Here is a 26,346-nt window from a genome sequence, read left to right as displayed (position 1 = left end):
TATAGGTTTATACTTATGTATATATTTTATTTATGTAAAAATATATGTCTATATTTATATACATGTATGTATGCTTATATATACTTTTATAGTTATTTATACATTTTATATTTGTGTAAAAATATATGTCTGTATTTATATACAGATATCTAGCAGAGTCTGCACACCCTACCCCTACAGGAGTAGGAAATATCTGTGCACACACCTGCAGCTAATCCTGTGCACTCACACCCACACAGACACAGAAAACACCTCTCTGTGTGTGTGAATGAAATATTAAATCAAGGATAAACAACCCCTGGAATGAAAATAAATAATGGAAAAAAAGAAATAAATAATGGAAATAAATAAAGAAAATATAAATAAATAAAAATAAAGATTGTTAAATATAATAAATAAAATAAATTAGAAATAAATATAAATAGGAATATATAAATTTATATACTTAAATATTTTTTAAATTTAAGTATATATAATGAACATAACTATAAATAAGTAAATAGATATATAAGGAAATAGATAATATAAATAAAAGGATAAAGTAAAGAAATGGAGAGTATTTGTGCACATAGAAAATGGGAATAAAATAGAAAATTAAAACAACCAATAAATATACCACAGAATGAAATATAGATAACATAAATTTCAATATAACTGCATATTAAATATTATCTCTGCAGTAATAAATAACAATTTGTGCATGTTGGCATTGCACACACACACAGAGGGACAGGGACAGCCTCCAGCAGCCCCTGTGCTCAGGGCTGCCCAAAACACACCTGGGTCCCTCTGAGTGTGCACAGGAGCGTGGGCTGAGCTCCCACACTCAGCACAGGCACGGATATAAATACAGATAAACACTTAAAAATATAGATATAAAATTATATATAAAGATATAAAAATTATTTAATATGTAAATATATAAATATATCATATCCAATAATATATAAAAATATAAAATATAGTAATATCTTATAATATACAATGTATAAAATTAATATATTTATATATTGATAATATTATGTTCATATATTTATATAATGTTAATACATTAATGTTAATATGTATTACATATTAAGGTACATTCTATGTAATATAATATAATTAATGTATATAAAATATAAAAATGCATATCTATTATATGTAAAATAGGAATATAAATATAAATATAAATATAAATATAAATATAAATATAAATATAAATATAAATATAAATGTATGTATGTATATGTATGTATACACACACAGAGCTGTGCACATGGTGTGTAACACACATAAAATGCACACAGGGTTTGTAATTCACTCATAAAATACACCCATGGTGTGTAACACAGACATTAAACACACACACATATATAAAATAAATATAGAGAGCCCCCCAGACGATGTGTCACTCACACACATGAAACTCACACACACAGAACCCTGCACATGGTGTGCAACACACACACACACACAGGTAATGAAAATACACACACAGAGCTGTGCACATGGTGTGCAACACACACACATGTAATAAAAACACAGAGCTGTGCACATGACACATAACACATATAATAAACACACTCAGAGCTGTGCACACAGTGTGTAACACACACATGAAACACTCAGAGAACCCCACACATGGCATCTAACACATGCAATGAACATGCACACACACATTAAACACACATAAAACCCCACACATGACATGTAACACATGTAATGAGCACACACACACACACTCAGAGCTGTGCCCAGGGTGTGTAACACACACATTAAACACACATAAAACCTCACACATGACATGTAACACATGTAATGAACACACACACTCATTAAACACACATAAAACCTCACACATGACATGTAGCACATATAATGAGCACACACACACTCAGAGCTGTGCCCAGGGTGTGTAACACACACATTAAACCCCACACATGACATGTAGCACATATAATGAACACACACTCAACACTCAGAGCTGTGCCCAGGGTGTGTAACACAGAGAACCCCACACGTGACATGTAGCACATATAATGAACACACACACATCATGAACACTCACACAGAGCCCTGCACACGGTGTGTAACACACACACTCAGAGCTGTGCCCAAGGGGTGTAACACACACATATAAAACCCTACACATGACATTTAACACACATGAAATGAACTCACGCACCCTCAGAGCTGTGCACGCAGTGTGTAACACACACATAACATCCCACACATGACATATCACACATGTAATGAACTCACACACACCGAGCTGTGCCCAAGGCGTGTAACACACACATTAAACACACGTGAAACCCCACACACCACACGTAACATGCCCCACACACCCCACACTTTCTCCCCTCGCCCCCCAACATCCCCCAGCGCCCCCAAACCCCACGTTACCATCAGCCGGGTGTCGAGGGACCACGCCAAAATTTGGGGGGCACGGGGGGGGGGAGCAGGGAACACGGCCGGATTTGGGGAAGGGAACACGGCAAGGTCCGGGGGGACCCTTGGGAAGCGCAGCCCCAGGGATGAGGCGGCCGAGTGGCAGCGCCGCCGCCGCCGCCGCCTTTTTATAGGGCCGGGCAGGTGATGTGCACACACCTGGAAACTCCAGCTCCAGGTTCCTTCCTCCTCCCCGCACAGGGCCGGCACTTCCTTCTGCACTCCACGTGTGCCAGCCGGGAGCGCGGGCGCCTCCGAGCTCCAGAATTTGGGCAGGGAGGCGGGCAGGGGTGTCCCGGTGACACCGGGACGGGACGGGCATCCCCCAGGCCGTGCCCTGTTGCGTCACCGGCACCGTGAGATCACCATGGCATTCCCGGGCAGAAATCCCAAATTAAGCAACGCTGGGAAGGGCTCGAGGGCTGCCGTCGGCCCTCCAGGATGGCCCGATGGGCTGGCCTCCAGCAGCACCAGCGGGATGCTGGTTTCGTGCTGGGAGCAAGAAGCAGGGCTGGAGGATGGGAAATCCCAAGGGGATGGGAAATTCCAGGGGGTGGGAAATCCCAGGGACCCCAAAAATTGTTCTCTGAATGAGAGGGGTCTGGCAGAGGTACCCCAGGTGATGCCCTCCATTAACACTTCACACCAGTAGGGTACTGGTTCCATACTGGGAACAAGGAGCCTGGGGAATCCTCAGGGCCCCCAAACACTGCTCCCTAAATTAGGGGGATTTATCAGAGACCCCCCAGTGATGCCAGGCAGGGCAGAAGCTGCAGAATCCCCCAGTTACACACCAGTAATATACTGGCTTCACAGTGGGCATGTGAAACCATCTGCTCCCCCAGGAAACACAGCAGCTTTTCCAGCTCCACGGAGCTGCTCATGACCCAAAAACCCCCAAAATGAGGGGTACAGAAACCCCCCCCCCCACCAAGGTAAGGGAGATGCAGAGAAAAGCAGGAAACGGTAAAATTGGTTATCAAAATATTTTATTTCAGGGAGATCCCTCCAAAAAAAAAAAAAAAAAAAAAAGAAAAAAAAAGAAAAAAAAAGAAAAAAAAAAAGAAAACAAAACAAAACAAAAAAAAAAAAGGAAAAACCAAAGGAAGAAGGACCCTCCTGGCAGACGGACACCCACAACACCTGCAGGGCTCCTGGGAAATCAACTGAACCGATCCCCTGCTCCAAAGAAACGACAGGGCTCTCCCGAGGGGCGGAGGCAGGAATAGATATATTTATATTTTTCCTGGGGGAGGAGGGGTGCTGCCAGCAGTTCACAGCAGTTTTCGGCTCTCTCGGCACACGGGACTAGAACTGCATTGCTGAAGACACTCAACACACAGCAGGGCTAACTAGGAGAATACAACTGGAGGCTAGCAAAGAGGAGAGGGGACACAGGAGAGCTGGGAGCACCCGCGGGGCTGGAGTCCTCTGTGCACAATTTACAGGGCCCCGGAGCCCTCCCGGAGCCGCTCGTCGGGCAAAAACTTCCTTAATTTCTTTGTTTTGTGTGTGTGTGTTGTATGTGTGTGTGGTGCATGTGTGTGTGTGTGGGTTTTACGTTTGTTTTTTTGTTTTATTTTTTTAAAAAGAACCGCGCGGCCAAAACGAAGACGAGGAACTGCAAAATCCCAAAGCGGCCGCTTCTGCCTCTCTTTATAAAAACCTCAGCAGTCACTGGGGGCACAGCCCACTATACTTTGCCCGGGATCTTGGCCCGTTTGCGGGCGATGGCGTCCTCCACGGCCTTGAGCTGCTTCAGGAGCTCCTCCCTGCGGGACAGGGTGCTGGATTTGCTGCCCTTGGCAGCCCCAGGGCCCGGCTCCGAGCCCTTGCCCGGCACGCTGGTGACTTTGCTGGAGCTCTTGGACTGAGGGGACAGCTGGCGTTTCCTGCAGGGACAGAGGAGGGGCAGTGAGAGGAGCTGGGAATGTCCCAAAGGCTCAGAGGGAATTGTGCACTGAGCCCTGCTGGCCACACTAAAATCACAGTTTTTAAGGTCCTTTCTCACATAAATTCCATCTCTTTCAGAGATGAAAAGTGCACTGAGCCCCACTGGCCCCATTGGTTTCTAAGGTCCTTACCCACATAAATTTAATCTCTTTCCATAGACAGGGACACCTTTCATTAGCTCAGGTGGCTCCAGCCTGGCCTTGGGCACTGCCAGGGATCCAGGGGCAGCCCCAGCTTCTCTGGGCATCCAGTGCCAGGGCTTCCCCACCTTCACAGGGAAGGATTTCTCCCTAGTTTCTGAGCTGAACTAAAATAGCAGGAAAAGCCACATCTAACACATGGCTCCAGGAGCAGGTGGGAGAAAAGAGGTTGGAGACAGGAGGAAACCTTGGGTTGAAAACTGGCCTAAACAGTAAAAAACCAGATTATTACATGGGGATTCCCAAATTCCCAGGATTAAACTCAGTGCCAGCTCGTGGCTGCAGTGAGCAGCTCCCTGTGACACCCACAGGGGAGAGCAGCCCTGGAGCATCCCCTCAATCCCAAATCCTTCAGCCCCTTCCCTGTGATGCTGCCCCAGAGATCCTTGGGGAGGACCCTTGAGCCCCCTGAGCCACACATCCAACACTGCACTGGGACATTCCCAGCACTGCAGCAGGCACAGCCTGCCAGGAATTTGGCTGAGCTGCATGGAAGGTGCAAAGCCAGGGCTGTCACTGCTCTGTCCCATGCAGGGGACACAGCCACAGCAGCAAGGGGGGCAGCTGAGGGTGTGCCAGGCTGGGAAAAGGGGAATGAGGCACCAGGTGCCAGGAGGAGCTGGCCAGGGGCAAGGGGTTGCACTCTGGTGCTCTTTAACACCGTTTCAATGAGCTGCAGAGGCACTGGCTGAGCTCACTCCTGACCCACTTGGCTCCTGGTGCTCCTGCTCTTCTCCCAGCCGGAATGGCCCAGCTGGAGGCTCTGCACAAGCCCTGGCACCCCTGGCAGCAGCCCAGGCAGCTCCGCGTCCTTCCTGGCGCTGCGCCCCATGGCAACTGCAGCTGCTGGCCTGGGACAGCCTGGGACAGCCTGGGACAGCCCTGCAGGAGCAGGGCTGCAGGCCCTGCAGGGCTGTGGGGCCCAGCAGAAGCAGCAGCACTCACCTGTCTGCCTGTGCAGGGGAAGGTTTTGGGTTCTGGCCCCGCTGCCGCTCCTGTTTGGGGGACGAGAGTCTCCCGGTCGCCTTCCTATCGCGAGAGCCTGGGGGAGAGCACAAGGACATTCCTTCATTTTCCTGCTTGGCACCAAGGCCAGGCCACCCCTGCCTGCACTGACTGACCACATCGTGCCGAAAAAGATGCCAAAACCAATGCCAAGTCCAGCAGCAGCTGGAAAAGCCTCACTGTGTGCCCCCTGCACCTCTGGCAGGGCTGTGCACTGCAGTCACCTGTACACACCACCTGCCACCAGCCCTTCCTCACCCTCCAGCTGCTGGAGTGAGGCTCTTCCATGGCTTCTTGTGCCTGCAGAGCTGCTGGCCCTGCCCTGGCGGGTCACAGGGTGTAGTGGCTCCAGCAGCGACAGGTGAGGGCAGCTCTGCTGCTTTCGGAGCCAGCAGCACCCCCGTGTTTGTGCAGCACGGCTCAGCTGCCAGGCCCTGCCCCAACAGAGCTGCCCTGGGCACTCAGGGATGCTGGGGAGCAGCTGGGTTACCCCAGGAACAGAGAGGGAATTCCTCCTGCAAGGCAGCCTGTGGAGCTGCTGCCCTGCTCTGAGCTCAGGCAGCAAAGGTGCCCAGTCCCCCATGGCAGCAGCCCCTGTGTGTGCCAGGGCATCCCTCTGCTCCTGGGATGGACACTGGGACAGCCTCAGGTGACAGAGCAGGTGACAGAGCAGGTGACACACTCAGCCACCAGCACTGAGCAGTCTGGTGCTGAGATGCCAAGGGCTCAGTCCCAACTCAGCCAAGGGCACCTTTGGGATTTGGGGCTCCGTGGCTGGGACTCCCCATCCCTGGAAGTGTCCAAGGCCAGGCTGGATGGGGCTCAGAGCAACCTGGGGTAGTGGAGGTGTCCCTGGTCTTTGGTCCCTTGCAGCCCAAATTAATCCGTGCTGCAGCTCAAAAATTGCTTTTTTACAAAAAGCAGAGGATGGCACCAGTGCCGCTCCAGAACACGTCCTGGCCTGGCCCTGTCACTCGTGTGTGAACCAGACCCCAGTGAACTTCAACCTGGGGCAGTCCCTTGCAGGCTGCCCTTGCAGGAGGTGAATGTTGCAGGTAATTACACAGACCTTGTGCTGGCTGGCACCCAGAGTCAACAAGATCCACCTACAGCTGAGCCACCAGGGAAAACAACATCACGTGGCAGCGCCGACGTCACCCGCAGCCACCTCTGGCTGCCAACTCCCCCCACCCCCTGCGCCTCTTGGCAGCCACAGCCAAGGCTGCAGGGTGGCACCGAGGGCCCTGTCTGTGCCTGCCAGCTCTCTTTCCCGAGCTGTTCCTGCTGCTGAGCAGGATTGAGGCCCAGGAGAACCCTTGGAAAGCCCAGGTCTTTCTAAACATCCAGGGCAGAGCGGGTTGTGTCACCCAGAGGTGGGGCAATCAGCTCCTGTCCCAGGCTGGCTGATGCAGGCAGGGATTGATTGCATCCCTCTCTCCCTCCCTCTCTCCAGCCCAGCCTTTCGAAGCACCAGCCTGGCTGGCAGGGACAGCTCCCCCTGGAAAACTCCGGGATGCACCAAAGGAAACTCCTGTGACTCACAGTCCTGGAGTGGCTGGGATTTGGAAGTGATTTTCAGGATCATCCAGCCCAACCTTCAGCCCAGCACCACCAAGGTCACCACTAACCCTGTCCCCAGTGCCACATCCACACATTTATGGAACACATCCAGGGATGGGGACTTCCTCCTGACAGTCTGTTCCTTTCTGGGAAAAAAAATATCTCCTAATTTCCAACCTAAACCTGATTTCCACAGCCACATCCAAGGCCAGCAAGAGTGAGCAGGAGGCCGTGGGGTGGATGTGGAGGTGAGAACTCAGAGTCTTCAAAGCCAAGGGGCTGTTTTTTGGTCAGGATTTACAGTGGAGTTAGTGTGGCCAGGCTGGCTCTGGCCTGCCCAGGGCCTCAGCTCTGCTGTGTTTTTGCAGCAGGATGGTCAATGCCCCCCTTTATCTGGTGGCAATCCCACTCTGAGGTTTTGGGATGACTGCAGTGGATCTTTCCAGCTGCTGGAGGATGCCTCACCTCTGTCAGGTGACAGGTTGGCCCGTTTGGCTGGAGGAGAGGTCGGCCTCTCTTTGTCTGCTGGCTCGTATCTCTTCCTGCTTCCTTTGTCAGCTGCCTGCAGTGGAATTAAAACAATGGAGCTGAGCAGCCACTTCCCTCTGCACAGGGAAACAGGCACAGCCATTCCCTGGCTCCTGCAAACACCTTTCCCAATAAACTCTGCACACACCAGTCCCAGCCATCCCTGAATCCACCTAATTCCCAACCACCAGGAGCCAACAGCAACACCCCCCTGCGCTGGGATTAAGGCTGTAATAATTTCAGAACAGGAACAGGAAAACAGCAGCTTTTTGGGATGGTTTTTTCCCCAGCAGCACCAAGGATAGCAGATGTGAGGGAGGCATGAGGAGCCGTGCCTTTTCCAGGCTGTCATGTGTCACTGCACACTCCTCCCTCCCTCTGGAGCAGCTTCCTGCCTCTGATAAAGTCTCCTCACGTCAGAGCACAGGGAAGTAGAGAAATCTGCAGCCTCAGACTGCGCCGGGGAATTTGGGCTGGCAGAGCAAAATATCAAAACCAGGAACCTGCCCACGTGATGGGGCCAACACCCTGCCCCAGCAGCAAACCCCACGAGGAACAACTCCCCCACATGGGCTGGGATCTGTGCCCAGGGCTCTGAGCAGGGCACTGGCATCAGAGGGGAGGGCAACAGCCAGGGGGGCACCCCAGGAGCTCGGCTGCACCTTCTCCCCCTGCACTCTGTTCCCAGCCTGCTCTGGGCTGGCACAGGAAGAGCTCCCAGAGCATCTCCCAGGGAAAAGGCCCCGGGACCTTCGAGCAAGCGGGGAAGAGCCTGGAAGCTGCAGCAGGAATGTGCCCCAGGGAAGCCGCCAACACAGCCCCAAAGTGAAGCCAGCACAGGGTGTGTGCTGCCAGACTGGTTCTGTGTGCTGCCCTCCAAGCCAGCCCCAGACCTTCCTGGCTGAGCTCATCCCAACAGTGCTGAGCCTGGAGCTGGGATCCATCCCCTTCCTCCCACTGGGATCCATCCCCTCCTGCAGGATCCATCCCCCTCCCTCTCACTGGGATCCATCCCCTCCCTCCTGCAGGATCCATCCCCTCTCTCCTCCAGGATCCATCCCCTCCCTCCTGCAGGATCCATCCCCTCCCTCCTGCAGGATCCATGCCCTCTGGCCCCCAGGAAGTGGCACATCCAACACATGGCTCCAGGAGCAAGTGGAAGAAAAGAGGTTGGAGACAGGAGGAAGCCTTGGGTTGAAAACTGCCTTAAACAGTAAAAACCCAGCAGGGAATTCCAGCCCCCAGGGACTCATTCCCACCTTGTTCAGGAGCGTCAGTTTGATCTCCTTGTGCCCGCTGAAGCTGCCCTGCTGTGCCTGGGGGGCCGAGGGCTGCTGGCCCTGGGGCAGCTGCTGGGATTTGCTTCCCGGGGTGGGCTTGGCTGATTTCAGGAGCTGAGCGGGCACATCTCGTTTCCTCTTCTCCTCTTTAGCACTGTCTTCCTTTTTTGACTTTCCTGTTGAAAGCAGAGAGCACAGGTGGTGACTTGGGAATGATTCCTGTTGCCTGCCTCCCCTTTTGGACAAGAGGATGCTGCTCCAGGGATGGAAAAAGCTCACAGCAGTTATCTCAGCTCATGGACATGAGGTTAAGGGATTCAGGAAACCAGCATTTCCACAGAGAGCAACAGAAAAGACAAACAACAAAAAGCTTTTGCCACAGACTCTGCCATGGTCTGGAAGGAGCAGAGGAAGAGCAAAGTGATACTGGAGCTGTCCAGATTTACATCACCTTCCAAGGGTGAAGGAGAGGCAGAACTGCCAGGCAGGAAAAGGGATGAGACAACCAGAGGCACAGGGATGGAAGGATGTGGATGCAAATTTGCTCCACAGGAGCCTGCCCTCTCCACAGGACCTCTGCTCAAGGATTTTCCCCGAGCCCACAGCATTCCCAGGGAAGGATCCCTGCTCCTCCCTTCCTCTCCAAAGCCTCCCCAGAGGGATGCATCCCCAGCAGAGCAGGAGCTGTACCTTTCTTCTGCTGGGCCGGGGTGGGGGAGCGGGAGCTGGCCGAGGACACGGGGCTGGCCAGGTCCGCGTACATGTCCTCGGAGTCGGCGCTGCGCACGGAGCTGCTGCTGGACGAGGCACTGGACACGGAGGAGACGCTGCTCACGCTCAGGGACCTGCCAAGAGCCACAGCTCAGCACACCCAGGAAGGCAACGAGGCCTTTCTGCATTTCCCTGGATGTTGGGAAGCTCGGCAGGGAATGATGCACAAAGGCCGTGTGTCCTGGGACGCTGCTGGTATGAAAAATCTCAAAGCTGTGGGGTGCAGGCCTAGAAAGTAATGATTATTTATAGCCAGGATTAAGGCAATGAGTAAACAGGTCACTGTTTGCCCAGGAAAACAGGGAGTGAAAGCAGGGAGTGCACTGGCACATCCAGGTCAGTGTTACAGCTCAGGGCAAGGGTTCCCTGGCAGGGTTTCTGCTGCTGGCACACATCCACTGTCACGACTGATACCTCCAAGATGGAAATCTCCCAGCAGGGCCTATCCCAGGAAGTGTTTAAGCCAAGCTGGACAGGGTTGGAACAATATAGTCTAGTGGAAGGTGGCAGAGAGTTGGACTGGATGAGCTTTAAGCTCCTCTCCAAGCCAAACCATCCCACTCCATGAATATTCAGGCAGCCTCTCCAGCCTGTTCCACGAGCCACACCGCCCTGCTCTGCCAGCAAGGCCCAGGCTCCCTGCCTGGAAGCTGCATTGGGATGACTGAAGGGACTGTGGCAGCTCCAGCACAGACCAACCCTCTGCAGCCTCTGCCCCCTGGCACCAGAAGCTGAGTTCTGAGAGGTCTCATGGGTTGTTCCAACGTGCCAGGATGAGCCAGGAACTCCTCCAGGCCACCAGGCTGGCCTGGTGTGGGCACACAGTGCATCTGCCACGTTTCCCCCTTCCCACAGGAGCAGCACAGGCAGCCCCAGTGTGCTCCCATTTCCCATCCATGCCCTGGTGCTCTCTGAAGCTCTTGCAACACCCCAGGCTGAGCTGATGAACGTGACAAGCGCGGAGTAAACAAGGCGGGATTTCTGTAAAATAACGCGGACGTTGAACCCCGGAGTTCCACAGAGTTCACTGATGGGAATTTGCAGTGCTCAGAGCCAAATCCTGCTCCAGCCACTGGTTTTACACCACAGGACTACTCTTACACCCGTGTGCCAGGGAAGTTGGCTGTTTTCCTGTTGGGTTTCAAGGCTCTGCCTGTGAGGATTCAGGGAATCCTCTGTGTGAGGAGATGAAAAAACCCAAAGGAATGACTCGAGAGTGGTTTGTTTTTCCTTGCTGGAAGGAGTTTGTTGTTTACACATCCCACAGACCAAGAGACTTGGAACTGTTCACTTGGGGCTAAACATAAAAGGAACTGGACCTGCGACTTTGCCAGTAAAGGGAAAATATCATTCGCTGGGCCTTTTAGGGATTTTCTGACCTACCTCTCTTGACAGGCCAAGCAGCTCCCCTAAGGACAGGAACCAGAGGTAGGAGAGGCTCAGGAGAGCCAAGCTCCATAGCCTGAAACTGTTCATTTGGAGTTTAATTAGGATGTGGGATCATCCTGGCCAGAAGGAGTTGTTCTGGTCACCATTTAGCTTAAATGGGTACTTGGACACACATGACAGGATTATTTCCTTGAATAAACCACAAGGGGAATATCAGGGAATCATGGAATGGTTTGGGCTGCAAGGGACCTTAAAGATCACCCAGCTCCAACCCCAACACCTCCCAAAAGAGCAGGTTGCTCCAAGTCCTGCCCAAATTGGCCTTGGACACTTGCAGGGATGGGGCAGCCACAGCTTCTCTGGGCACCCTGAGCCAGTGCTTCCCCAGCCTCACAGGGAAGCATTTTTCCCAAATATCCCACTGAAATATCCCTTCTATCAGTTTAAGGCCATTATATCTTGTTCTATCACTCCATGCCCTCTCCAACACTGTATTCCCACCACAATTCAGGACTTGGGATCTGTGACACAAACCCAACCTTTTCCCACCCCCCAGGCACCCGCAGCTGGTGCTGCTGGAGCTATAGAGAGCTCCAACTGCAAGAAACCAAACCTGTGACCAACAGCCACAGTCTCTGCTGTTAAATAAAGGTTACAAAGGCTCAGGGCTGTACCTGGATTTCCTTGAGCCAGAGGGAGAGTGGGAGACTGAGGCAGAGGATGATCTGGAATGAGATCTGGAGAGAGACCGGGACAAGGACCTCGATCGGGAGCTGGAGCCGCTGTAGCTGCTGGCACTGCCACTGATGCTGCCACTGATGGTCCTCCTGCAAGGCAGCAAACCCCCCTCCCACCATGAGAATTGTAATGGCAAAGGCAGAGAGGGGAGGAAAACCCCAAGAGAAAAGCAGAGATTTGCTCAGCACCCCCTGACTGACACCCAGCCCTCCCTGAGGGGCCATCGGCCCCTTGCACCACTTCTCCCAGTCTGTGTGCTGGGAATGATGTTGTGTGGTGGGAATATCCCTGGGAATGATGTTGTGTGGTGGGGATAATCCTGGGAATGATGTTGTGTGGTGGGGAACAATCCTGGGAATGATGTTGTGTGGTGGGGATATCCCTGGGAATGATGTTGTGTGGTGGGGATATCCCTGGGAATGATGTTGTGTGGTGGGGATATCCCTGGGAGTGATGTTGTGTGGTGGGGAACAATCCTGGGAATGATGTTGTGTGGTGGGGATATCCCTGGGAATGATGTTGTGTGGTGGGGAACAATCCTGGGAATGATGTTGTGTGGTGGGGATATCCCTGGGAATGATGTTGTGTGGTGGGGATATCCTTGTGGTCAGTGTGGGTCAGCTGCTGACCCTCCATCATGTCACATCTCTGTGACACCCCACCTTCCTTTTTCCCCACTCTGCCACCTCCACAAGCAGCAGCTCTCAAAAATGCCTTTTTCCCCACTCCCACCCTGATTTTGCCACATTTCCTGTATTCCACCCACTCCATCCTCCCCCCAGCCTCCACGGGCAGGAGCCACTCAAGGTAAATCAGGACCATCCCAGCCCAGCTCTCTTCCCCTTCTCCCCCTGCCCCAGAGATGGATTTCTCCCTGAGCAGTGGCACTCTGGGATTTGCTGGATCTCCCAGGAGACAGAAAGCTGGGATTTGCTGGATCTGCCATGAGATCAAGGCTCACTCCACCCCCTCTATCTCTCACCTCCTGGGTGGAGTCCTTGTCTGACGTTCCTTCCTCCTGGCTTCCCGATTATCCCCTGCCTTGGCTGCCTCCGGGGCTGCTGCTGTAATTTTTGTGAGTGGCTGAGGGACTGGGAGGGCAGTGAGTTTCTTCACAGATTTCTCCCTGGAAAAATGACAATTTTCAGATGTGTGATCCCAGGGAGTGGGCACAGAGCACTGATGTCCTCAGAAATTATGTGCTCTGGTTTGTTGTTGTTTAATATTTTAGAGATTACAGAATCCTGGAATAGTTTGGGCTGGAAGGGACCTTAAAAATCATCCCACTCCACTCTATTTCATGGGACACCTTCCACTATCCCAGTTTACTCCAAACCCCATCCAACCTGGCCCTGATGTGATTCCTAAAGCTACAAACACTTGGCTGCTTCACCAAAACACAAACACCATGGATTTCCCTAAAGGGATTTGTTCCCCATATGCTCAATCAATTCATCTTTTCAGAGACAAATTACTGTACAACAGCCAATTCTGGAGATATTTGACTTGTAAATTAACTCCTGAAGCAGACTGGGTGGAAATGTTGTTTCTCATCCATTTAATTCCATCATTTTTATCCCAGACACTTACACCTGCTAAAAATCTGCCAGTCAGGCTTCGGAATGAAATGTGCACAGTTAATGCAAAAATTCTCTTTTTAACTCCAGCACACAGATCAGGAGGGTGCAAAACAGCCTGTGTGTGCCTGGATCTGTCCCTTGGCTTCTGTTCCCTGGGGAAAACTGATGGGAGCACCACCAAAGTGTTACCCACCACCGAGTGCAGGAGATGGGAATGGCTCTGGCTCCTCAGGGCTCAGAGCACTCCAACCTCTGCTCTGGCAGCTGGACACTGCTCCAAGTATGATCCTGGAATGCTCTGGGCTGGAAACACCTTTAAGATCATATTCCACCCCCTGCCATGGGTAGGACACCTTCCACTGTCCCAGGCTGCTCCAAACCCCAATGTCCAGCCTGGCCTTGGGCACTGCCAGGGATCCAGGGGCAGCCACAGCTGCTCTGGGCACCTGTGCCAGGGCCTGCCCACCCTGCCAGGGAAGGATTTCTCCCTGATATCCCACCCATCCCTGCCCTCTGGCAGTGGGAAGCCATTCCCTGTGTCCTGTCCCTCCATCCCTTGCCCACAGCCCCCTCAGGCCCTGGAGCATCCCAGCACTGATTCCACATCCATTAACTGGGGAGGAGGTGCTGCCTGCACTCACACACTGGCAATTCCTCCTCCTGCTGTGCTCAGTATCTGCATTTATCCCCTCAGAACACAGGACTAAGCCCATGGCACTTGGTGAGCCAGTGACAATAATCCCTGTGCTGGGACAGGCTGCCCTGGTGTCACCAAACCAGCACTGCCAGGAGCACTGGGAGGGAGCAGAGGGCCTGGGAGGGCTGAGCCCCAAGTGGAGGGGGAAAAACCCCAAAAGGCAGGATAACAAGGGACAAGAATTGTGGCAAAGGGGATTGTCCTAAATTCCGGAGAATTCAGGGGGATTCCCATGGTGTCATTTATTTGCAGGTCAGCTGGGAAGAGGTGACATCACTACGGTGTTGTGTCACCCTCCAACGTCCCCGTAATTTGCCACTGCAGCGTTTGTGAAATAGCAATTTCAGGAATTTAAAAGAGCAGCAGGGCTGCCAGAAGGTGCCAAACCCAGCTGCAGAGAGCTCCAGCCCTGTTTTCATCTGTCTCCTGTGTGAAAAGTTGATGAGGTTGAACCATTTCTTTATTCTGAGGCTGTGGATTAACCAAAGCCACAGAAGAGGAAGGAATTTAAACTTTTTTATAGCTCCTATTATGTACATTTAGATTATACAAATATATCTGCACACAGAGAATGTTCCAGCAGTAAAGCAAGTGTTTAAACACTTCTACATAGGTAAGGATATTTAAAGATACTTGTACAGTTTAACTTGGATTTAATAAGTATAAGTGTTATTATTTTATTAAATTTGCCAAGCTAAAAACTCTTCAATAAAGGCTGTATTTTACATCTTTTATTTCTTTCTCAAACTCAAAGAGTTTTAAGATCTGGTTTGGATGGGAAGGGACCTCAAAGATCCCATTCCACTCCCTGCCATGGGACACCTTCCACTAGCCCAGGCTGCTCCAAGTCCCATCCAGCCTTGGACACTTCCAGGGATCCAGGGCCTCCCCACTCTGACAGCAACAATTCCTCCCCAATATTCCATCTAATCCTGCATTCCTTCCTTAAGGCCCCTCAAGAGCAGAAGGGCTTGTCTGGACTCTCACCCAGAGGAATTTGGGTGCTTACCCTTTCCCAGGAGGTGGCAATAATTCCCCTTTAGCCTTGGCCAGTGGCTTGTGAGGAGATGGTGTTGGAGAAGGAGAGGGAGAAGATGAGAAGGACCTTGACCTGGAAAGGAAGGAGACATCACTCAGCTCAGGCTCTGGGACTGCAGGAGCTGTTCCTGGCTCTCAGGGCATTCAGCCACCACTGCCCCCTCTCCAGGAACCTTCCTGAGCTTCTCCTGGCTTTATATTTGGACTCTGTGCATCAAAACTTAACTCCTGTCACCAGACAGTGGGAAAGTAGGAAACAGAAGGAAAAATAAGATCAGCTAGAAGAGAGGCAGTGCAGGTATTCCACAGCAATACCTGAGGCTGTCTCCATCCTCTCTATTCTCTCCTCAGGGAGATTACATAAGAAAATAACCAGGATTTTCAGTTGTATGTTCATCACTTTTTGTCCTGTAATTCCTAGAGCAGTTCATCCTTTAAACAGCAAAAAAAACCAAAAGAAACTTGAGAGAAAGACAAAAAATTCCCCTAAACCTGATCTGTAATTTCTGGAACCCAAGAAAAAGCATTAAGTGGAGCATCCCAAAGGTGACAATCAAGGGCAGGAGCTGTTTCCTGAGCCCCTGAGCACACACCACGTGCTGCTCTTGGGGTGATTCACCCCAGTGCCAAGACTGGAAGTGCCTTGGTTGCACCCCAGTGCCTCAGCAGCCTGAGTCCTGTGTGACAGCTCCTCTGGGGACAGCTGGGCACAGGGTGTTGCTCACTCTGTCACCGCAGGGAGAGGCAGCCAAGGGTGTCACCCACACTGGCACTGTCCTGCCTGGAGCATGGATGGATGGGGAAGCTCATTCTGCTTCCCAGGTGGAATCAACTCCCAGCTGAGCTTTTCCTAGGAGAAAGCAGTCCCAGAAGTGACAGAGTGTGTTGTGCCATCACCTGTGGGACCTGCTCTGGGCACCTGTGTGGCTTCAGCTCCTATCTGAGGAGCCAGTTCTCCTACTATGGATATTCCAGACTTGGGAAACTGTCTGCAGGGGCAAGGAAGTAGCAGAGGAATAAATCTTAATCAGCATGGGACACTGGATTGCTACTTTGAAGTGTCAGGACTATCACAAGACACAACTGCTTTAATAAAGAAACGGGATTTGCCTCTTGAAATAGAAATCCCAGCTCCACAGAACAGAGATGCTGCTGAACTTCTTCCAATCAGAAAATGCAAATGATGGGAATGTTGATCCACCACAGGCATGGGAAAGAGCCCAGCCACAACAGCACTGCACCTGTGGGTGGGAGCACTGGGGAGAGGAGGGGGTGGCTGACAGATCTCCCTCAGCCAACAACCACAGCCGCCCTCGCTCAGCAAGGCCTTGGAGTGGCTCATCTTAACAGAGCAAAAAGGAACTGTCAGGAAGCATCTGGAAAGCATCCCACCACTGGTTCCCAGTCCCAGGAGCACTACCTGGACCTGCTGCCTGAGAAAGAGCTGTGCCTGGAGGAGCGACTGGAGTAGGAGCTGTAGGAGGAGGACCTGGAGCGCGAGCGGGAGGAGCCGGACCCCGAGTAGGTGGATGAGCGAGAAGAGGACCTGCAAGAGAAATATTACAATTCAGAGCTTCCTGCAAGAGAAATATTACAATTCAGAGCTTCCTGCAAGAGAAATATTACAAGTCAGAGCTTCCTGAGAAGAAATATTACAATTCAGAGCTTCCTGAAAAGAAATATTAAAATTCAGAGCTTCCTGAGAAGCCCCCAAGGTTTTGTTTCCAAAGATGTTCTGCTCCAAATCCCACCAGCCTGCTCCTTGGGGAACTGTCAGTGCTCAGTGCAGAGAGCTCAGCACCCACAGCACACAGCCCAGCACCCACAGCACACAGCCCAGCACCCATAGCACACAGGCCAGAGCTCAGCACCCACAGCACACAGCCCAGAGCCCAGCACCCATAGCACACTGCCCAGAGCTCAGCACCCACAGCACACTGCCCAGAGCCCAGCACCCACAGCACACAGCCCAGCACCCATAGCACACAGCCCAGAGCCCAGCACCCACAGCACACAGCCCAGAGCCCAGCACCCACAGCACACAGCCCAGAGCCCAGCACCCACAGCACACAGCCCAGCACCCACAGCACACAGCCCAGAGCCCAGCACCCACAGCCCAGGGCAGCCCAGCAGGTGCCCAGCACGCAGTCCCAGCCCCGGCTCACCTGGAGGAGCCCGAGGCAGAGGCAGAGGAGGCCGAGGCGCGGCGGCGCCGGCGGGCGCGGCTGGGGGACACGGACACTCCCAGCTTCTTCTTGGGGGACTTGGACCGGCGCCACGGGTCCTTCCACTCGTCTGCACGCTTGGACGGGGCAGTGCCCAGCGCCAGGGACTCCTTGTCCTTCTTGGGGACCTCGGGCTGCCGGCTGCGGAACAGGGACACGTCAGCAGCTGGGCTGGGGGTTAGAAAGGGAGGGGAACAGGGACAGGGGACAATAGGCAGACATGGTATTGTGTAATAGTAGAATAATGATTATAAATAATATAATGTAACATAACATAACATAATATATTATAATATGTAATATAATAACATACTATACTATAACACTCTATAATACACTATACTATACTATAATATAACTGTATAATAATTAAAATTAATAAAATATACTATAATGTACTATTATACTATAGTATAACAATATAACATAACTTAATAACATACTATACTGTAACATACTATAATATAATATAACTGTACAATAATTATAGTATATAATTATATACTATATATAAGTATAATATATATGGTATATATAAGTATATAATATCTATAATTATATAAGTATATAATATAAATATATACATATATATTTATAATTAATATAACATACTATAATAAAATATACCATAATATACTATCATATACTAGACTATAATATAATAGTAATAACATATTAATATATTATATAATAATATTAAGATACCATATTAATATATTATCAATATGTATATCGGCACTATTATAATATAATAATAAATGATATATTAATTATTAATTAATACTCATATATTATAATAAAATGTATAAATAAACCTAAATGGCCATGGAAAAATCCCCAAATTCATGCCTTAGACCAATTGCCTACAGCTCCTGATCTCCCCTGTGGGATTCCAGCAGCATTTTGGGGTGGTAAAGGGGTGGAAGAGCTCTCAGTTTGTGAACCACTGACAAAGGCGCTCTGTAAAGCCCTTCTGGGAACTCCTGTGTCCCACTGAGCACTCCGTGACCTCCTGGCTGACTCCAGGCCCAGCTCTTGGCCTCCAAGGGCTGGACACGAGCAAGAGGGAAGGCAATGGGGAACCTGGTCCTGCCTGGAGCAGCCCAGAGCTGGAGCAAGGCCAGCCAGCACCCAGCCTGGATCCCTCTGATGTTCCCATCCCCTGGACACCCCTGGGGCTGTCACAACAAGAGCCAGTGACCTCCTTTCCCCCTTCCAAAGGGAACAGTTCCCTCACCCTGGCCATAAACCAGGCTGGTTTATCCCTGGATTATTCAAACACCACCAAATGAGGTGCCCAGCCAGGCCTCACTCTCCACCTCCTCCCTTCCCTTTTTAGGGCTCTACTTTCATTTCTCCTTTTTTGGTTCTCCAGGTTTCCTTTCTCCTCTCCAACCCTCTGATAATAATTCAGGGCCAACTTTTCAGCACCTGCACCAGACACTTCCTTAAGTACTCCAGGATGAGTTTCTTGAGGCTGAGACTTTATTACCTCTCTTATCTCTGGGTGATTTAACCTGGAATTTTTCCTTGCCCTCTCTCTAACCTGCACTCAACTCCTCAATTACCTGCTTCTACCCTTCTCCCTGGGGTTTCAGGCAGAGTTTGTGAGGGATTAAAGCTTCTGAAGCCTCTTGCACTCACCAAATTAGCAGGACAATGATGCATTTATTCCTTTCCTCAAAGCTGTGAGTTCCCAGGGAATTTGGGGGAGGAAAGGCCCCTTCCCTGCTGGGTTCAGCCAGTACCACCCCATTACTCACACCACTGAAGCAACCACTCCCCACACAGCTTCCTCGACCTTTTTGAGATAAAAAAGCCACCTCCAGGTTTTCTAATAATTCCAGGCACACTTCAACAAACGCCAGGATAATGAAAGCTCTTGGTCAGGAGCCTGTCCTTTGAAGACTTCACACCTCACAGAAGTTTCATCTCCTCCTTTCTGGCAGAGTTTCCTCATCCCCAGCCCAGGACTGGGATGTGCTGACCTAAAAATCCAACATCTGACTCTTTCCTTATCTCTGCTGATGTAAAAGCAATTTTACTCTTTGTCCCACAACTCCCTTGGAGTATTCAGAGGAAAACCCCTCCTTTCATGTTCATCCCTCCCAGCAATCTCACTCCAGCTCCAGGAGAAGAGAATTGGATCCTCCATCCCGCACAGAGTGCCCAGGGAGGGAGTCCCAGGCAGGGCCATGGCTCAGCTTTACTCCCCAGCAGCCCCATTCCATCCTTCCCCTCTCCCAGCACTGCTCCAACACACCCTGTTGAACTCAGCACAGGGGACCTGCAGTGCTCTGGTCAGGTTTTCCCAGTTACAGCCACAATTCCCTGAGTATTTCACCTTGGAGGAGCACCAGCACTTGGAATATGTTATAACCTGCTAACATCCAATAGTCCAAGCTGGGCTCCAGGGCTCCTTCCAGCAGATGTTTACAAACCCATTTGGAATTGCCAGTTTCACCTCTGGAATATCCTCAAATCAACCAAGTGCAGAGAAAGAAGGAAAGGAAGAGTGGGAAAAGCCTCCACACCTGGCAGGATAAAGAGCAAGGAAAGGAGGAGAGAAAACCACGTGAGAATGCTCATGGAAAATGCCCAACATCCTGATCCAGTGTCCCTTCCCAGGGGATTGCAGTCTGTGAGCTCTGGGAGATGTAGGGGACACATCCTGCTTTATCCAGGACAAAAACTCCGGAGAAGCTTCTCCAGAATGACAAATCTGGAAAGCAACAGCTCTGTCAGGGAAGTTTAGGTTGGATATTAGGAAAGGTGCTTCCCCCAGAGGGTGCTGGGCACTGCCCTGAGGCTGCCAGAGCTCCAGGACAATGCTCAGGATTGGGTTTTGGGATGTCCTGGGCAGGGCCAGGCACTGGCTGAAGATCCCTGTGTGTCCCTTCCATTGCAGGGTATTCCATGAGTCCATGAACTAACAAATGCTCTCACCTCTCCAGGCTCAACTCCCTCCTGAACCAGTTCTCAGAAAGAAAAGCATCCTCTAGGATTTATTGTCCCTTAAAACCACCTCAAACTCACATCCAACAGCCCATCCTGGGAGCTGGAACAGCTCCAGAGCTTGGGTGCCAGCTGGGAGCAGGGATGACTCTGAAAGCAAATCTCATTTACCTGCACCTATTACCTGGTTTGATGCAATTCCCTCTGGATGAAGTCACTTTCTGGAGGAAAGGTTTTTCCCCAGGAAAACCACAACAGAAAGTCTCCTTTTGGGGTGTGCTTGGCTTTTTGACTCAGCACTAAATGCTACAGATGAGGAAGGTGCTGCTCCTGTCAGGACAATTTCAAAGCCTTTCCTCAGAGCTTCCAAATGGTGGCATCACCAAAGAAACTCGTTCAACCTAAAGCTGGGAGCTGGTGCTGCTGGATTCATCTCCTCCAGTGGAATTCAGGAGGCAGAATGGAAAGTGAGCAGGAGAAGGTCCCTAGAGAACACCCCAGTGGCAGCCTGGCCAGGTGCCATGGCTGGGAGGTGAGGAAGGGAGGATGTCTCCTCACTTTCACTCCCACAGCCAGGTGATGTTGTGCTGGATCCCGTGCTTGGTGGAGCTCCAAGCTTCTGAATTCAAGAAATTAAAAAATAAGAGTGGTTTGCTGCTGCCTCAGTGAGATCAAGCTGCCATGGTGAAAGGGAGGGAAGGAGGGAAGAATTCCAGGGCTGGTGAGCCTGGGATCAGCTCAGGAGCTCATCCTCACCCTCACACAGCTCCCCAGGCTGCTGGCAAACCTCACCCACTTCAGCAGAGAGTGGCAAAGAACTCTCCTGCTCATCCCAATCTTTTTCACCAAATTCCAAGTTTTAGGAGACAACTGAAATATTTCAGAATTAACTTCTAAGTCTCTTCCACAAGGTTTTAAAAAAATTAATTAGGGGGAGGAAAAGACAAGACAAGAATGACCAAAAGCACCTGAATTTCCATCCAGATCCTCAAGAATCACTCGGGCAGCAGCTTCCAAAGGCAATTTTACCCTTAAAACAACTAAAAGTTTTCTTTTCCAGAAGGAACACGCTGATGCCCATTTGGCTGGAATGTAATGACAGCAATCAGGAGGAGAAGTGAAGCTGAGCGTGGCTTTGGCAGGGAGAGAGAGGAGGAGCAGAGGCAGCTCCAGCTGGCAGCACCCCAGCATGGCTCAGCCAGCTCCCAAATAAACCTGCCTCCCAAAAAAACCCAGCTGAACGTCACTGAGCCCAACAAAACTTTGGAGAGGGGGGAAAAAATGAGCTGCCCAGCTGAAGTTGTGCTCATGCATTATGCAAATGCTGCCGAAGCATTTCTAATCTTGGAGGGAAAAATGAGCGTGCAGGGGAAAGGCTTCCTGTCCTTCCCCATCCTGGCCCAGGGAACCAAAACCTCATCACCCCTGGGCAGCAGTGACGTCAGCCTGGCTTGGGGCTGCTCTTCCAGCTCCCTTTTCTCCAGAGGAGGAAAGTGCAGGGATGATTTCCCAGCCCCTGTGCTCCTGCAGGAAAGCCGCGATTGCGTCAGCAGCGCCGGCGCCGCTTTTCCTGCAGTGGAATTTTCCAGAGGAAGTGGACTCGAGGAATGACTGGAGCCATGTGCCAAGGCAGCTGTGGAGGGACCTGTAAGTGCTGCAAAATAAATTCCAGCAGAGTGCAAGCACGCAGGAACTCTTCCTGTCTTGGAGTAATGGAGAGGGACAACAGCTCTGGGAAGCCACCTGTGTGTCCAGGACAGGGAATGCTGGGCCTTGGAGCTGCTGCCCATTGGTCTTGGTGGAATATTAGCAAGGAAAATGCTTTTCTCAAGCTGTTTTCATCTGAGGCTGAATTATCAGTCAAAAAAAAAAGGAAAAAAAAAAAAAAAGGAAGGATTTCTTCAAAGCCTGATAGGGAGAGGCTTGGAAATTAAAGAGTGGAGATACAATCTGAACCTCAGGATGAAATCATCCCAGCAGGGAGATAAAGCTATCTGAGATGGCATCTCCCCTGAGGGCTGAGCATTTGACCTGGAGAGCCTCCTCTCCATGAGCAGGAGGCAGGATCCTGCCTGGAATGTGCCACTGATCCTGCCCTGGAATTCCCTTGTTCCACTAAAATCCAGGCTGGGGGATCTCCCTGTAACTCCATCTCTGAAATGGCACAGAAAATCACATTCCTTGAGATCCATATCTGAGCCACTCACTGCTCTCCATCTCGATTTAGGGTAATTAAACTCTTCTGCTGCTGCTGGGGAAGTGGAGGCAGCAGCTCAAGGACCAAGAGAAATTCCAGGCAGCAGGAATTTTTTTGTGGAGAACTTGGAAAGCTTGGTTTGATGCACAGACTTTATCATCATGGAATCACAAAATGGTTTGGGTGGGAAGGGACATTAAAACTCATCCAGTCCCTGTGCAGGGACACCTTCCACTGTCCCAGGGTGCTCCAAACCCCATCCAACCTGGCCTGGGGACCTCCAGGGATCCAGGGGCAGCCACAGCTGCTCTGGGCACCCTCCATCCTCAAAGGGAAGAATTCCTTTCCAATATCCCATCTAATCCAGCAGTGGGGGCCATTCCCTGTGTCCTGTCCCTCCATGCCTTGTCCCCAGTCCCTCTCCAGCTCTCCTGGAGCCCTTTAGGGGCTCTGAGCTCTCCCTGGAGCCCTTCCCTTCTCCAAGCTGAACACCCCCAGCTCTCCCAGCCTGGCTCCAGAGCAGAGCTGTTCTTATCACCAACTTCCCCCAAGTCCTGGGAGCAGAAATGAAAGCAGAGCTGTCTAAGCAGGTTCCATGGCTCGGGGTGGCAGCTGCACCATGAAAAACGGGGATGTAAACAAGTTGTTATCGTGTTTATCACAGCACAGCTTCCATGCAGGGCACTGCATTGAGATTCCAGAGAAGCTTGGTGGGGGCAAGGGATGTGTTCTGTATGTGAAAAGAAGGGAATTCCTCCTCTGAGCAGCCCTGGAACACCTGGAGTGTGCAGGAGCAGAGGTCCAGCTCCAGCTGGAGCAGGTAAAACCCATCTCAGCCTGGGAAACTCAACAGCCTGGGGTCATTTGTTTCCCTTAATCCCCTGCACTGCTGGAAGCTGCCCAGGGAGGTGCAGACACCTGCAGAGCAAATCCCTGCCCCTGCATGGAGGCTGGGTTCCCCTCTTCACTCAATTTTCATGGATCCAAGACTAAATCAGGGCATTCCAGGCTTTTACCAATGCCCAACTCCAAAACCAGGAGGAGCCCACAGCTGTCTGCCCAGCCTGCTCCCCCTCCTGGGGCAGACAAATGGCAACCAATGAAGGATTTCTTGTAGGAATTAAAGATTTCCACAGGGAAAACTAAGGATCCCAAACCCACCATCCTCCCACCTTTAGGCAGCAGGATGAGACATCATCACTAAGCCCCCCAAAACTGACAGCTACTTTCATTCAGAGCTTCTACACCCAAAAACCAGGGAACAAATCCAGCTGGCAGCACTGGGAGACTACCAGAAGCTCTCAGGAAAGACAACAACGACCCAGGAACACTCAGAATTAGAGATTCTTCCAAAAAAAACGAGTTCAGTTGCTTTGTGGTGCACACACCACCATGAATCACTCCATTTGCATTCCCTTCTTTTTGCCACTCCTTTATCTAATCAAGCTCATTCCAACACTTTCTGACTTGCAGGCCCTGGATAACCAGCATTGATTCCAGAGCCTGGCTTATCCTGCTCATTAAGGTGCTCACAGATTAACAAAGTCAACTTGAGGCAGCCTGAGAAAACAACACAAGGGTGAGCACGGCCTGGGATCACGTCACCTTGTCACCTTCTGTCCTGGCATCTGCAGCACCTCACGCTCCAGGTGACACCTTGGGAAAAGCTCAGCGCTCCTTGCTGGAAAGGTTTTAGGAGGATTTAGGATTTGTCCTTCCTGACTTTGCTGTCAGTTGTCTGAGTCCCCCCTCACAGGGTTATTTTGGTTTTTAATGGATGCCTAAGTGCTCTCCATTAATAGGTTTTAGTCCTGATGGAGGGAGCTTCCTTCCAAAAAAAAAAGTGTGGTGTGTGTGATAATGACAGGATGGTGTGTCAGCCACTGCCCCTTCCTGGCACCTTCAGAGCTGCTGTCACCTCCTGGGAACATCTCTGAGGACAAGAGCCCCCTCCTTCTCCTCATCCTACCTGCCACTGGTGTTCCATGGAATTTGGGCTCCACACCATGAGAATCCCAGAGTCACTGAGGCTGGAAAAGAGCTCCAAGGTCATCAAGTCCAGCCTGTAACTGTTCCCCTGTTCCCCACCCTGTCCCTGCCTGGACACCTCCAGGGACGGGGACTCCACCATCTCCCAGGGCAGCCCATTCCAGTGCCCAGTCATTTTTTCCATAAAGAAATTCCTCCTGATGTCCAACCTGAGCCTCTCCAGGCACAGCTTGAAGCTTGTCTGGTCTTCAGGGGAAAGGTTTTTAGGTCAGACAGCAGGACAAAGTCCAAGACTGGAGATGACAACATCTCACTGCAAGGTTCATTGTACCATGCTGCTCCTCACCAGAGCCCCCAGCATTCCTTGGAGAGGAAATCCAGGTGGGAAAGAAACCAATGTCCATCTCATGGACCTTCTTCCTCCCTGCTTGATCAACAACACCAAGTGCACCCCAGCTGAGGGGGCAGCAAAATTGAAGTTCCTTCTCTCTCTGGTGGGTCCAGATCCTGGCCCTGCACAGACCCCCCAAACAACCCCACCCTGGCAGTGCTGTCCAACCTCTCCTGGAGCTCTGGCAGCCTCGGGGCTGTGCCCATTCCCTGGGGAGCCTGGGCAGTGCCCAGCACCTTTTCCTAATATCCAACCTAAACCTCTCCTGACAGAGCTCCAGCCATTCCCTGGTGTTGTCCCTGTCACAGGGACATCAGTGCAGGTGCTGCACCCCTTGGGAATGATCTCCTGAACGTCCCTCAGTGCTTTGGGAATACAACCACCAACAGGCCCCACAACACTGGGTTGCTTCACGAGCTCCTGGAACAGATTCCCTCAGATGCTGGTGGGATAAAGGCCTATGGCAACAACAGAAAGGATTAAAGCAAATTATTTCAGTGTGTAGAGCCTCTGCCCCCAGCTAAGGGTCAGAACATCTTGCACTGCTCTAAGTTTCTTCAGAGGACATATTTCATGTCACTTCTTTATCCCTGCAAGGCTTTGCACAACAGGGAGCTCCACTGGCAAGACGGAGAGAAAAAGAAGGAATTTTGCACTCAGCAAAAATCAGCCCCAGCCTGGGGCATCAGAACTCGTTCTGGAGATGGGAGCAGGAGGACAGACAGCCAAGTTATCCCTCTAATTGATCATAAAGTGTCCTGGCTTGTCTGAGTGTTCGATGCCTGAGGAGGGAGGAGGAGGAGGAGGGGGAGGAACAGTTTTACCAGCAGTGCAATCTCAGAGTTTAAACTTCTTGGAGTGCTCATCTTCAGCTTGGGAAAAAAAATCCAACCCAAAGCTTAAAACAGCAACTGAACGTTCACAGAATCATGGAATGGTTTGGTTTGGAATGCATCTTAAATTTCATCTCATTCAGCCCCCTGCCATGGGCAGGGACACCTTCCACGAGCCCAGGGTGCTCCAACCTGGCCTTGAACAGTTCAGGGATCCAGGAGCAGCCACAGCTTCTCTGGCAACCTGTGCCAGGGCCTGCCCACCCTCATAGGGAAGAATTTCTTCCCACAATCCAACCTAAACCTCCTCTCTGCCAGTTTGAATCCATCTCCCCTTGTCTTGTTCAAAGTTCCTCTCTCTCTTTTTAGCAGCTCCTACAGGTACTAGAAGACAATTTTGTGAATTCCTTCAAAAAAGGCCAATCCACCTGTGACAATCCCACTGGAGCCCAAACACTGCAGCCTCTTCTTTCCACAGGTTCAAGGAGAAACACTTGTCCCTGAATGCATCAGGGTTTAAATCTTTGTTAAATTCTATTCCTGCTCAGCTCCATCATCCAGCAATGCTGGGAACAATTTTGGCT

The 26,346-nt window shown here is 51.0% G+C and overlaps 1 protein-coding gene across 5 annotated transcripts in view; it reads right to left on the bottom strand.

The window, feature by feature from the left end:
- Positions 1 to 3,645: 3,645 nt before the first annotated feature.
- The window catches only part of ZC3H18 (zinc finger CCCH-type containing 18), a 45,389-nt gene continuing 22,688 nt past the window's right edge, over positions 3,646 to 26,346 (bottom strand). For 3 of the 5 annotated variants that reach the window (XM_071440840.1, XM_071440839.1, XM_071440842.1), the window contains 10 exons: positions 17,338 to 17,568; positions 16,593 to 16,718; positions 15,144 to 15,245; positions 12,840 to 12,983; positions 11,794 to 11,946; positions 9,650 to 9,804; positions 8,939 to 9,135; positions 7,617 to 7,713; positions 5,532 to 5,628; positions 3,646 to 4,325 (listed from right to left, as the gene is read on the bottom strand). In XM_071440840.1, coding sequence (XP_071296941.1) covers positions 4,127 to 4,325; positions 5,532 to 5,628; positions 7,617 to 7,713; positions 8,939 to 9,135; positions 9,650 to 9,804; positions 11,794 to 11,946; positions 12,840 to 12,983; positions 15,144 to 15,245; positions 16,593 to 16,718; positions 17,338 to 17,568 — 1,501 coding nt within the window. In that variant the 3' untranslated portion in view covers positions 3,646 to 4,126. The remainder of the gene's footprint in view (positions 4,326 to 5,531; positions 5,629 to 7,616; positions 7,714 to 8,938; positions 9,136 to 9,649; positions 9,805 to 11,793; positions 11,947 to 12,839; positions 12,984 to 15,143; positions 15,246 to 16,592; positions 16,719 to 17,337; positions 17,569 to 26,346) is intronic. The other 2 variants (XM_071440843.1, XM_071440841.1) reach the window with 1 other exon arrangement.

The sequence above is a fragment of the Agelaius tricolor genome, unplaced genomic scaffold (genome assembly GCF_023055355.1).
Source record: "Agelaius tricolor isolate 1412-34295 unplaced genomic scaffold, bAgeTri1.0.p SCAF_15, whole genome shotgun sequence".
Classification (NCBI taxonomy): Eukaryota; Metazoa; Chordata; class Aves; order Passeriformes; family Icteridae; genus Agelaius; species Agelaius tricolor.
This window is presented reverse-complemented; position numbering and strand designations above follow the sequence as displayed.